Genomic DNA, 12,354 nt, shown 5'->3' with positions numbered 1-12,354 from the left:
TACACAGTGCAAACCTTATTGATAATACATCAGGTAACAAGTCTCCATCTTATGCAATTATACAGTGACTACACAGAGAGTATAACTATAGTCTGCATATATAACAGTCTGGTTTAATGTTTCACCCTAAACACAGCACCTCCAACAGTGCAGCATTCCCTCCATACTGCACTGGGAGTGTCAGTCTGGATTGTGTATTCAAGTCTCAGGAGTGGGACTTGAACCCATGAACTTTCCGACAGATCAACTGGTCATTCATCTCCTAGCTGTTTGTGGGACATTGCTGTGCTCAAATTGGCTGCAGTGTTTGCCAGCAACTAAGATTCGGAAATATTTAATTGGCCGTGATGCTGACAGCAGCCAATTCAGTGCAGGCCATAGATTGAACCAGTGAGTTTCTTGGTTCACGTGGCTGAGTACAACTCCGTGTGGTGCATCCACCATGTGGGTGGAAGGCTGGCCTATGGAAATGGGCACCCTATCTCATGGTGTCTCCCCCCTCCCCACCATCACCATCATAGGCAGTCCCTCGAATTTGAGGAAGACTTGCTTCCACTCTAAAAATGATTTCTCAGGTAACTGAACAGTCCAATATGGGAATTACAGACTCTGTCACAGGTGGGACAGACAGTGGTTGAAGGAAAGGGTAGGTGGGGAGTCTGGGTTGCTGCATGCTCCTTCCGCTGCCTGCACTTGATTCCTGCATGCTCTCGGCGACGATACTCGAAGTGCTCAACGCCCTCCCGGATGCACTTGCTCCACTTAGGGCGGTCTTTGGCCAGGGACTCCCAGGTGTCGGTGGGGATGTTGCACTTTATCAGGGAGGCTTTGAGGGTGTCCTTGTAGAGTTTCTGTGACCCACCTTTAGCTCGTTTGCCATGAAGGAGCACCTCGTAGAGCACTTGCTTTGAGAGTCTTGTGTCTGGCTTGCAAACTATGTGGTCTGCCCAGCGGAGCTGATCGAGTGTGGTCAGTGCTTCAATGCTGAGAATGTTGGCCTGGTCGAGGACGCTAATGTTAGTGCGTCTGTCCTCCCAGGGGATTTGCAGGATCTTGCGGAGATATCGTTGGTGGTATTTCTCCAGCGATTTGAGGTATCTACTGTACATGGTCCATGTCTCTGAGCCTTACAGGAAGGCAGGCCAGCAGCCAGCAGCATAACATGGCCGGCCCAGCGAATAACCCATATTTACGTAGACCAAACATTTATCTTGATGCGGTGAACTAGATTATTGGGTTGAGCCACGACCAGCGTCCTTTGTAAACTTCCTCTGCATTTCTGTTGTCGGATACATTTTGGGGGCTTAGTAGCGGGAAGTTGGGGATGACCCAGTGAGAGATGGAGAAATTTCCACTGGGAAGCGTTCAGCTGAGGGTAGTGTCAGCCGTTGAGAAGTGAGTTGTTTGCATTGCAGTGAATGTTCTAATTTATATTGTGCTCCTTTTTTTGTTAGGGACATGCTACCAATAAAGATGGACCTACCCATGTCTCCAGCAGGTATGTGTTGAATATAGTGTGTACGGTAGTGCAGTGGTTATGTTAGTGGACTATTAATCCAAATGAACACAAGTTCAACTCCCACCATGGGCAGTTTGAGAATCTGAATTCATTTTTTTTTAAATTCTGGAAATAAAAATCTGGCATCAATAAAAGTGACCGTGAAACTATTGGATTGTTGTTACAAACCCATCTAGTTCACCAACGTCCTTTTAGGGAAGGAAACCTGTCCTTACTCGGTCTGGGCCTATACGTGACTCCAGTCCCACACCAATGTGGTTCACTCTTGACGGCCCTCTGAAGTGACCTAGCAAGACACACTGTTGTATCGAAACTTTCTCAGTGCGACTAAGGATAGCGACGCCCATATTCCGAGACTAAAAGTGGAAAAAAATGTGGTTAAGCAACATTACTGAAGATTTAAACAATAGGTCAACAAGAAAGCTGTAAATTGAAATGGTGCTTTTTGATGTTTGCTCAGAACGAAGGAAACACTGTTCCAGGGACAGACATCTCGGTGTATGAGTGAATTTGAAGAGATCAAGAGACTGGGAAAAGGCAGTTATGGAAAAGTATATAAGGTGCGTGGCAAAATCTTTCATTTCCGAGTTATAGATGGTCAAAGTAAAGGTGGTGTGTTTGCTGATCAGAGAAAATAATGCATGGAGCTGGAGAAATAGGAAGAGATATGGGGATCCTTTCCTGTGTGCTATCCTTCCATTCACCTACAAACATTATAAAGCTCATCTATCGTAACAGGGGTTGTGAACCTTTGGAATTCTCTATCCCAGAGAGCTGTGGATGCTCAGTCGTTGAGTGTATTCAAGACCGAGATCGAGAGATTTTTGGATAAGGGAATCAAGGGATATGCAGATAGTGCGTGAAAGTGGAGTTGAGGTAGAAGATCAGCCATGATCTTATTGAATGGCGCAGAGGGCTTGAAGGGCCGAATGGCCGACTCCTGTTCCTAATTCTTGTGTTCTCCTTATGCGCCTGAAGTTACAGAACATCGCATCAATGGCAGTTTATTTTCAGCAGCAGATTACTGGGAAAAAAGTTTAGAGCTCATACATCAGAACCGAAGTCGGTCTTTCAGCCCCTCGAGCCTGTTCCACTATTCAATTAGATCATAGCTGGTCTGTATCTTAACTCCATCTGCCCTCCTTGGTTCCAATACCCTTACCCAACAAAAATCAAATCACAGTTTTGAAATTTTCAATTGACCCCCAGCCTCAACAGCTTTTTGGGGGAGAGAGTTCCAGATTCCCACTGCCCTTTGTGTGAAGAAGTGTTTCCTAACATCACCCCTGAACGGTCTAGCTCTAATTTTTCGGTTATGTCGGTAAATACATTATTCTGCTTGTACATTGATGGCATTCGTTACCTTGAGTCATTAGCCTGTTTCGAATAAATGGGTTAATGCCCCCATAAAGAAAACGTACACAGGAGTACAGTATGAGTGCATTAAACTTCACCAATTGGAATTTCTACTTTTGTATTTATATTTATTCCAGGTCAGAAATAAATTGGATCAACAGTTCTATGCCATGAAGAAGATTCTCATGAAGAAAGTCACAAGATATGACTGCATGAAGGTATTCAGTTAATAGCAACAGTGGGTGGGGCTCATATATATTTTTTTATTTGTTCCGGGATGTGGGTGTCGCTGGCAAGGCCGGCATTTATTGCCCATCCCTAATTGTCCCTAGAGGAGGCGGTGGTGAGCCGCCGCCTTGAACTGCTGCAGTCCGTGTGGTGAAGGTGCTCCCACAGTGCTGTAAGGGGGGGGAGTTCCAGGATTTTGACCCAGCGATGATGAAGGAACGGCGATATATTTCCAAGTCAGGATGGTGTGTAGCTTGGAGGGGAACGTGGAGGTGGTGGTGTTCTCATGTGCCTGCTGCCCTTGTCCTTCGAGGTGGTAGAGGTCGTGGGTTTGGGAGGTGCTGCCAAAGAAGCCTTGGCGAGTTGCTGCAGTGCATCTTGTAGATGGTACACACTGCAGCCACGGTGCGCCAGTGGTGGAGGGAGTGAATGTTTTAGGTGGTGGATGGGGTGTCAATCAGATGGACTACTTTGTCCTGGATGGTGTCGAGCTTCTTGAGAGTTGTTGGAGCTACACTCATCCAGGTGGAGAGTATTCCATCACACTCTTGACTTGTGCCTTGTAGATGGTGGAAAGGCTTTGGGGAGTCAGGAAGTGAGACACTTGCCGCAGAATACCCAGCCTCTGATCTGCTCTTGTGGCAACAGTATTTATGTGGCTGGTCCAGTTAATTTTCTGGTCAATGGTGACCTCCCTCAGGCTTTCAATGGTGGCGGTGGCGGTGCTTCCCGACATTATTTCACATTCAATCCATTTTGAAAAAGCATCCACCACCACCAGGAACATTTTACCGAGAAACGGGCCCGCATAGTCGACATGGATCCTCGACCATGGTCTGGGGGGCCAAGATCACAAACTTAGTGGTGCCTCTCTGGGCGCGTTACTCAACTGAGCACACACGCTGCATTGCCGTACACAGGACTCGATAAGTCAGAGTCGATATCGGGCCACCACACATGGGATCTGGCTATCACTTTCATCATTACTATACCCGGGTGTGTGCTGTGGAGATCTGAGATGAACATCTCCCTGCCCTTTTTGGGTAGCACTACGCGGTTACCTCACAACAGGCAGTCTGCCTGAATGGACAGCTTGTCCTTTCGCCGCTGGAACGGCTTGATTAGCTCTTGCATTTCAACGGGGATGCTGGCCCAGCTCCCATGCTGTACACAGTTTTTTACTCGGGACAGCAGAGGATCTTGGCTGGTCCAAGTCCTAATCTGGCAGGCCGTGACAGGTGATTTATCATTTTCAAACACTTCCATGACCATCAACAAGTCTGCGGGCTGCGCCACCATCAACAAGTTTGCAGTCTGCGCCATTTCCACCCCCGTGGTGGGCAATGGTAGCCAACTGAGAGCATCCGCACAGTTCTCGGTGCCTGGCCTGTGGCGGATGGTATAGTTATACGCTGATAGCGCGAGTGCCCACCTTTGTATGTGGGCTGAGGCATTAGTATTTATCCCCTTGTTTTCAGCGAACAGGGACATGAAGGGCTTGTGATCGGTTTCCAGCTCAAATTTGAGGCCAAACAGGTACTGATGCATTTTCTTTACCCCGAACACACACGCTAATGCCTCTTTCTCAACCATGCTGTAGGCCTTCTAGGCCTTAGACAAGCTCCTGGAGGCATAGGCGACAGGTTGCAACTTCCCCGCAACGTTAACTTGTTGTAATACACACCCGACTCCGTACGACGACGCATCACATGCTAGCATAAGTCTTTTAGACGGGTTATACAATACAAGCAGCTTGTTGGAGCATAAAATGTTTCTGGCTTTCTCAAAAGCAATTACTTGGTTTTTTTCCCCATACCCAGTTCTCACCTTTACGCAATAACACATGTAGGGGCTCTAAGAGGGTGCTTAACCCCGGTAGGAAGTTACCAAAATAGTTGACTCCCAGGAACGACCGCAGCTCCGTGACGTTGTGTGGCCTGGGAGTGTTCCTGATAGCCTCTGTCTTGGCGTCTGTGGGCCGAATGCCGTCCGCCGCGATCTTTCTCCCAAAAACTCCACTTCTGTTGCCATGAAAACGTATTTCGACCTCTTCAGCCGCAGCCCTACGCGATCTAGTCGCTGGAGGACCTCCTCCAGGTTTTGTAGGTGCTCGGCGGTGTCCCGACCCGTGACCATTATGTCGTCCTGAAAGACCACCATGTGTGGTACTGACTTGAGTAGACTCTCCATGTTTCTCTGGAAGATCGCTGCAGCCAACCGAATTCCAAACGGGCATCTGTTGTAGATGAACAGTCCCTTGTGCGTGTTGATGCAGGTGAGGCCCTTCGAAGACTCTTCCAGCTCCTGCGTCATGTAGACCGAAGTCAGGTCGAGCTTGGTGAACGTCTTGCCTCCTGCCAGCGTCGCAAATAGGTCGTCTGTCTTAGGTAGCGGGTATTGGTCCTGTAGCGAGAAACGATTAATAGTTACTTTATAATCGCCGCAAATCCTGACTGTGCCATCACTTTTGAGTACTGGAACAATCGGGCTGGTCCACTCGCTGAATTCCACTGGAGGGTTGATGCCCTTGCGTTGCAGCCTATCCAGCTCGATTTCCACTCTCTCCCTCATCATGTGAGGTACCGCTCGCGCCTTGTGGTGAATGGGTCGTGCCTCTGGGACCAAGTGGATCTGCACCTTCGCCCCGGAAAAGTTTCCAATGCCTGGCTCAAAAAGGGAAAGAAATTTGTTTAGAACCTGGGTACATGAGGCCTCATCGACATGTGATAGCGCTCGGATGTCATCCCAGTTCCAGCGGATTTTGCCCAGCCAGTTCCTTCCAAGCAGTGTGGGGCCATCGCCCAGGACAATCCAGAGTGGCAGTTCGTGCACCGTGCCCTCGTAGGTGACCTTGACCATGGCACTGCCCAGGACAGTGATAAGCTCTTTGGTGTACGTTCTCAGTTTCGTGTGGATGGGGCTCAGGGTTGGTCTGAGTGCCTTGTTGCACCACAGTCTCTCAAACATCTTTTTACTCATGATGGATTGGCTAACGCCAGTGTCCAGTTCCATGGCTATGGGTAAGCCATTCAATTTTACATTTAGCATTATAGGTGGACATTTCATCAAAAATGTGTGCACCCGTGTACTTCAGCATCTGCCTCCTCTCACTGAGGCTCGAAATTGCTTTGATCCACCATGGACCGATCTTCCTCTGCCACGTGGTGGTTAGCAGGTTTTGCAGAGCTTGCATTCGTCTGCAAGCTCGTTGGAGATGCCCCATTGTTCCACAGCTCTTAAAAGCATACCCTTTGAAGCGGCATGAATAGGCTGAATGGAAGCATCCACAACGCCAACAAGGTGTGAATTGCCTTGCATTCATCCTTTGTTGCGGACTCTGAGTCATCTGGGTCACCCGAGACCTGCTGGCAGTTGCAGACTCGTGGTTTCTGCCCTGTACATTTCTGCTCGCAAACACAGTTCCAGTTAATTTATGAAAATTGCTAGCACTTGTGTGCTGAGAGATTTGTTTGGTGTTATCACTGGTGGACATAAACGCCTGTGCTAACGCAATGGCCTTACTGAGGGTTGGTGTCTCTACAGTCAAAAGTTTTCGTAGGATGGTCTTGTGGCCAATGTCCAGTACAAAAAAGTCTCTGAGCATCTGCTCCAGGTAGCCATCAAACTCACATTGTCCTGCAAGTCGCCTTAGCTCGGTGATGTAGCTCGCCACTTCCTGACCTTCAGATCGCTGGCACGTGTAGAACCGATACCTCGCCATCAGCACGCTCTCCCTTGCCGAACCAGTGTACACAACTCCTCATACGACTTATCTGTGGGTTTCACTGGAGCCAGAAGATTCTTCATGAGGCTGTAGGTCGGTGCCCCGCAGACCGCGAGGAGGACCGCTCTCCTTTTTGCAGCGCTTTCTTCTCCGTCCAGCTCGTTGGCTACAAAGTACTGGTCTAGCCGTTGACATAGGCTTCCCAGTCCTCACCCTCCGAGAACTTCTCCAGGATGCCCACAGTTTGCTGCATCTTTGCATTGGATTTGTATACTCGTCGCCAGTTATTGTGTTCCTAACACAGATGAGACTGCACACAGGGAGGTTAAAGTAACAGTGACCTCAGTCTTTATTAAGATACTCCAGAGTGAGGAACAGGCCTTAGGGGCCGGCTTATATACAGTGCTCCCAAGGGATGCTGGGATCCCTTGGGACTTCAGGGGATGCGTTCCCTGGTGGCGGAACATGGGAGTGTTTGCTTTACAGATATACAACACAGAGTCCTACTGGAAACTGAAGGTGTATTGACTTTGGGTAAGGACAGGACTAAGCAGTGATTTCCCCCACCACCCCATGGTGGACTAGCGCAGGGTCATCATCATAGGTAGTCCCTCAAAACAAGGATGACTTGCTTCCATGCCAAAAAAGGATGAGTTCACAGGTGTTTCAATGAAGGACCTAATATTCCAGGTCCCGAACTACTTCCTGAAGGGTGGAAGATGCCTGTGCATGGATTTCTTTGAAGTGTGGTGGCCATTGCACACCAGCCACCACACGGGCTTGACAGAGCTAGGTCTTGGTCCAGCTGCACAGACCTAGTGTGCATATTGCAGTGTGGGCTGGCCCATGCTGCCCCAGGGCCCTCGCCTCTTCTGGCCCCGAACTCTCGCCTCTCCTGTGCCCCGGTCACATCCCTCCACAATCTCTCACCACTCCTTTGCCCCAACCTCGCCGCTCCTGCTGAATCTACCCACGCTCCAATCACCGACCTGGACCTTGATGACGTCACTCTTCGCTGCCGTTGCCCTCTTGCACCACCTCGCACTGGTGTTGACGTGTGGTGCCCACGGAACCCTAATTCTGTGCGGGTCAGCACTTTGATCAGAGGGGTATAATCTGTGGGGGGGGTGGCATTGTTTCTTAGCATCATCAGAACAGGAGGAGGCCATTCAGCTCTCAAGTCTGTTCTGCCATTCAATTACATCTTGGCCGATCATTTGCAAGAATTTTGTGTTTTGAGGCACAACTGGAACCTTTTCTGTGTTTTATTTCAGGTCCTACGAGAAGCTAAAGTTCTGGCTGGCCTTCAGCATCCCCACGTTGTTGGTTATCACACTGCTTGGATGGAGCATGTACAGACACTACCTCTGACAAGTACAGTCAAACCTCCAACCTCTATAGAAACTAATACAAGTAGACAAACCACCTTTTCTTATCACATCTTAACTTATACATTTGTCCTCTGTTTGCGCCCTTTAGGTAACCGAGTGCCGAGCTTATATGCATTAAAGGGTCCCTCTACTCAGGAAGATGGCAGGTAAGAATTTCTTCAGTGAAGTTAGTTATGAAGATGCTGAAGAAGGAACGAAACTATGTGGAGAGACTGGAGAAGCTGGGATTGTTCTCCTTGGAGCAGAGAAGGTTAACAGGAAATTTAATAGAGGCGTTATGATAGAGTAGCTAGGGAGACACTGTTTCCACTGGCAGGAGGGTCAGTAACCAGACAATGCAGAGTTAAGATAATTGTCAAAAAAGCCAGGGTGGAGCTGAGTTTTTTTTTACACAGCGAGTTATCATAAGAAATAGGAGCAGGAGTAGACCATTCGGCCCCTCGAGCCTGCTCCGTCATTCAATGAGACCATGGCTGATGATCTACCTCAACTCCACTTTCCCTTATCCCTTGATTCCCTTAATATCCAAAAATCTATCGATCTCTGTCTTATATACTCAAAGACTGAGCCTCCACAGCCCTCTGGGGTATAGAATTCCAGAGATTCACCCCCCACTGAGTGAAGAAGGTTCTCCTCATGCAACCTTACAATCTGGAACGTGCTGCCTGAAAGGGCGGTGGAAGCAGATTCAATGGTAACTTTCAACAGGGAATTGGATAAATACTTGAAAAGGAAAACAATTGCAGGAATATGGGGCAAGAGCAGGGGAGCAGAATCAATCAGATAGCTCTTTCAAAATTCCGGTACAGCCACAATGGGCTGAATGGCCTCCTGTACTGTTGCATGATTCTATAAGTAATGTTCAATTCAATTTGGTGACCTAGTGTGGGGAGGAAATTAGCCACAATTTCTGTTCCTGATCAATTTCCACTGCTGGATAGTGCAGATGGGTACATGGTGAGTAGGGACAGGATTGGATTTGGCTACAATTTTCTCCACAGTTGAATAGCTGTATGACCGGCACCATTTGGACTCATGTTAAAGAACAAATTAACTTTCATTTATATAATACATATATATAACACTTTGTCATATCCTCAGGATGTCCCAAAGTGCATTACAACCAACAGGTTCCTGTTGAAGTGTAGTTACTGTTATGCAGGCAAATGTGGCAACCAATCTGCACACAGCAGTGAATGAATGACCAGGTAATCTGCTCTTGCTGGTGTAGAGTGAAGGAGGAATATTGGCCAGGAACGCTGGGAGAACTCCCTGCTCCTCTTCAAATTGTGTCTTGGGGTTTTGCATGTCCACCTTTTCGGACGACTCCTCAGCACTGCACTGGGAGTTTCAGCTCAAGATTATGTGCTCAAGCCCATAGCACATATGAAAAACACCCGAGAGCTGCTGGCATTCATAGAACCAATCCTCAATGTAAATCTGTGCCATTGTAAGAGAGAACTTGCATTTATATAGCGCCTTTCACAACCTCCGGTTGCCCCAAAGCGCTTTACAGCCAATGAAGTACTTTTGAAGTGTAGTCACTGTTGCAATGTAGGAAACGTGGCAACTAATTTGTGCACAAGTTTATATCGGTTAATAATAATAACCATTTTAGTGATGTTGGTTGAGTGGTAAACATTGGCAAGGACACCAGGGAAAACTTCACTGCTCTTCGAGATAGTGCCGTGGAATCTTTTACGTCCACCTGAGAGGGCATATAGGGCCTCAGTTTAACGTCTCATCCGAAAGACGGCACCTCCGACAGTGCAGCACTCCTTCAGTACTGTCAGCTTGATTTTCTGTTCAAGCCAAGTCAGACGAGAGTGCTACCCACTGAGTCCCGGCTAACAGTGTCCCAAGACAGCCCAAAGCGGCTTACAGCCAATGCAGTACTTTTGAAGTGCAATCACTGTTATACTGTAGGAAATGTGAGCGGTATGGGACTAGGCGACAACAATCCAGAGCTTGGGTCTCGAGAATTCATGGGCCAGGTGCACTTTTCAAAGCATCTGTATAACTTTTTTCTTGCAGTTAAGATATTTTTATTCATTTGATAGTTTAAAACTTGTAGAACTAAGGTATCAAATTATATTCTACAGGGACCCTTCTGTCCAGAACACACAAACCAGTGGCTCGAGTATCATTTTTGCAGATCCTAGCTCTGAGGCAAGAATGGGAAAGACTTTGTACAGGAGCAGACTGGTTGAGGAAGAGCTGTGCACGAGCACTTCAAAGGAAAATGGCAATCTAATGTCCTTCTGCAATGAAGACTATGGAGCAAAACTACTAAACAATGGTGGGCGCCAATCACCAGCCTTATTCCCGGGAGCGAAGAGTCTCAAGGTGCACTCTTCACGTCTTTATTTGAAGAGCGTGGCTGAGCACAGCGGCACAGATCCAAGCTCTGAGCCACAATTGTTCCATGTCGAAAAGAACAAATTGGACCCGTTGGTTGAAGCAATGGAGACGGAGACACAAGACTCCGAGAGGGACGAGGACAGAGGAACCGGTGCGGTGGAGGAGATTTCAGGGTCGTCTGTCTACCTGAGCAGTAGTTCAAGTTCAGAGGATGACCCGTCATTCACGGACGTATCTTCGGAGTCCAAGGTGAGGAAGCAGCAGCAACTGCTCTATAATCTTTTTGAAATTCAACATAAGGAATATCTGCTGGGGATAGGAATGCTTTTCCCATTCCATAACAGCCAGTGTCGGCACCAAACACACTCGCGTTAGATACTGAGGTGGTCTGAGGGGGCTTGACAGGGTAGATGCAGAGACGATGTTTCTCCTCGCGGGGGAATCTAGAACTAGGGGGCATAGTTTCAGAATAAGGGGTCGCCCATTTAAAACGGAGAGGAGGAGGAATTTCTTCTCTGAGGATTGTAAATCTTTGGAATTCTCAGCCCCAAAGAGCTGTGGAAGCTGGGTCATTGGATATATTTAAGGTGGAGATAGACAGATTTTTGAACGATAAGGGAGACAAGGGTTATGGGGAGCAGGCAGGGAAATGGAGCTGAGGCCAAGATCAGGTCAGCCATGATCTTATTGAATGGCGGAGCAGGCTCGAAGGGCCAGATGGCCTACCCCGGCTCCTGTTTCTTATGTTCTTATGTGGAGCATGGGTTCGATTTCAGAGTAAAAGTCCCTTTACACTGTCCTATCAAACACTCCCAGGGCAGGTACAACACAGGTTAGATTTCAGAGTAAAGCTCCCTCTACACTGTCCCATCAAACACTCCCAGGGCAGGTACAACATGGGTTAGATTTCAGAGTAAAGCTCCCTCTACACTGGCCCATCAAACACTCCCAGGGCAGGTACAGCACGGGTTAGATACGAGTAAAACTACCTCTACTCTGCCCCATCAAACACACTCAGGGGAGGTAGATACGGAGTTAGATACAGAGTAAAGCTCCCTCTACACTACCCCATCAAACACTTCCAGGGGAGGTACAGCACGGGTTAGATACAGAGTAATGCTCCCTTTACACTGTCCCATCAAAAACTCCCAGGGGAGGTAGATACGGAGTTAGATACAGAATAAAGCTCCCTCTACACTGCACCATCAAACACTTCCAGGGGAGGTACAGCACGGGTTAGATACAGAGTAATGCTCCCTCTACACTGTCCCACCAAACACTCCCAGGGGAGTTAGATACAGAGTAAAGCTCACTGTTGCTCTTCCATGAGACATAGCCCCTTTAAAGGAGTGCCCCTCCCGTATCAATATGGCATTTCCATTTTTCACACAAGCTATCAGAGTGGAGTTGACTATTAATGCTCCGATAAAGCCATTTTTACGCCATGGGCTTCAAGCCCACTGGGAACTCGTTGAGATCATCCAAATTCGCTTCAATGGGAAGCTTACAACCAGCAGAACAGCTCAATATGTTGGGTTCAAACCCAGGCTCCGCGGTTGAAGGAACTGACTGCTTCAAACAACCCCCCAGTTGGGCAGGATCTTCATCATTCCTTACGTTTGTGGCACTAGTGGTTTTACCAAAGCAATGCTAACGTCAAAGCTTTTCTGTTTAATGGACATATGTCAGTTCGTTGTGACACTTTGTAACTTGTACTTTACTAAGTAACCCTTGACCCCACTGTGCTTGCAAACTACCGCCCTATCTTCAATCTC

General features: G+C 47.9%; 1 protein-coding gene across 1 annotated transcript in view; it reads left to right on the top strand.

The window, feature by feature from the left end:
- Positions 1 to 12,354, top strand: part of eif2ak1 (eukaryotic translation initiation factor 2-alpha kinase 1) — a 58,899-nt gene that overhangs the window by 17,438 nt on the left and 29,107 nt on the right. The window contains exons 4-9 of the mRNA XM_070900780.1: positions 1,455 to 1,498; positions 1,980 to 2,079; positions 3,013 to 3,093; positions 8,102 to 8,201; positions 8,307 to 8,364; positions 10,321 to 10,828. Of these exons, the coding sequence (XP_070756881.1) occupies positions 1,455 to 1,498; positions 1,980 to 2,079; positions 3,013 to 3,093; positions 8,102 to 8,201; positions 8,307 to 8,364; positions 10,321 to 10,828 (891 nt within the window). The remainder of the gene's footprint in view (positions 1 to 1,454; positions 1,499 to 1,979; positions 2,080 to 3,012; positions 3,094 to 8,101; positions 8,202 to 8,306; positions 8,365 to 10,320; positions 10,829 to 12,354) is intronic.

The sequence above is a fragment of the Pristiophorus japonicus genome, chromosome 15 (assembly GCF_044704955.1).
Source record: "Pristiophorus japonicus isolate sPriJap1 chromosome 15, sPriJap1.hap1, whole genome shotgun sequence".
Lineage (NCBI taxonomy): Eukaryota > Metazoa > Chordata > Chondrichthyes > Pristiophoridae > Pristiophorus > Pristiophorus japonicus.
Note: the sequence above shows the minus strand (reverse complement) of the source record. Positions and strands in the feature narration are given on the sequence as shown.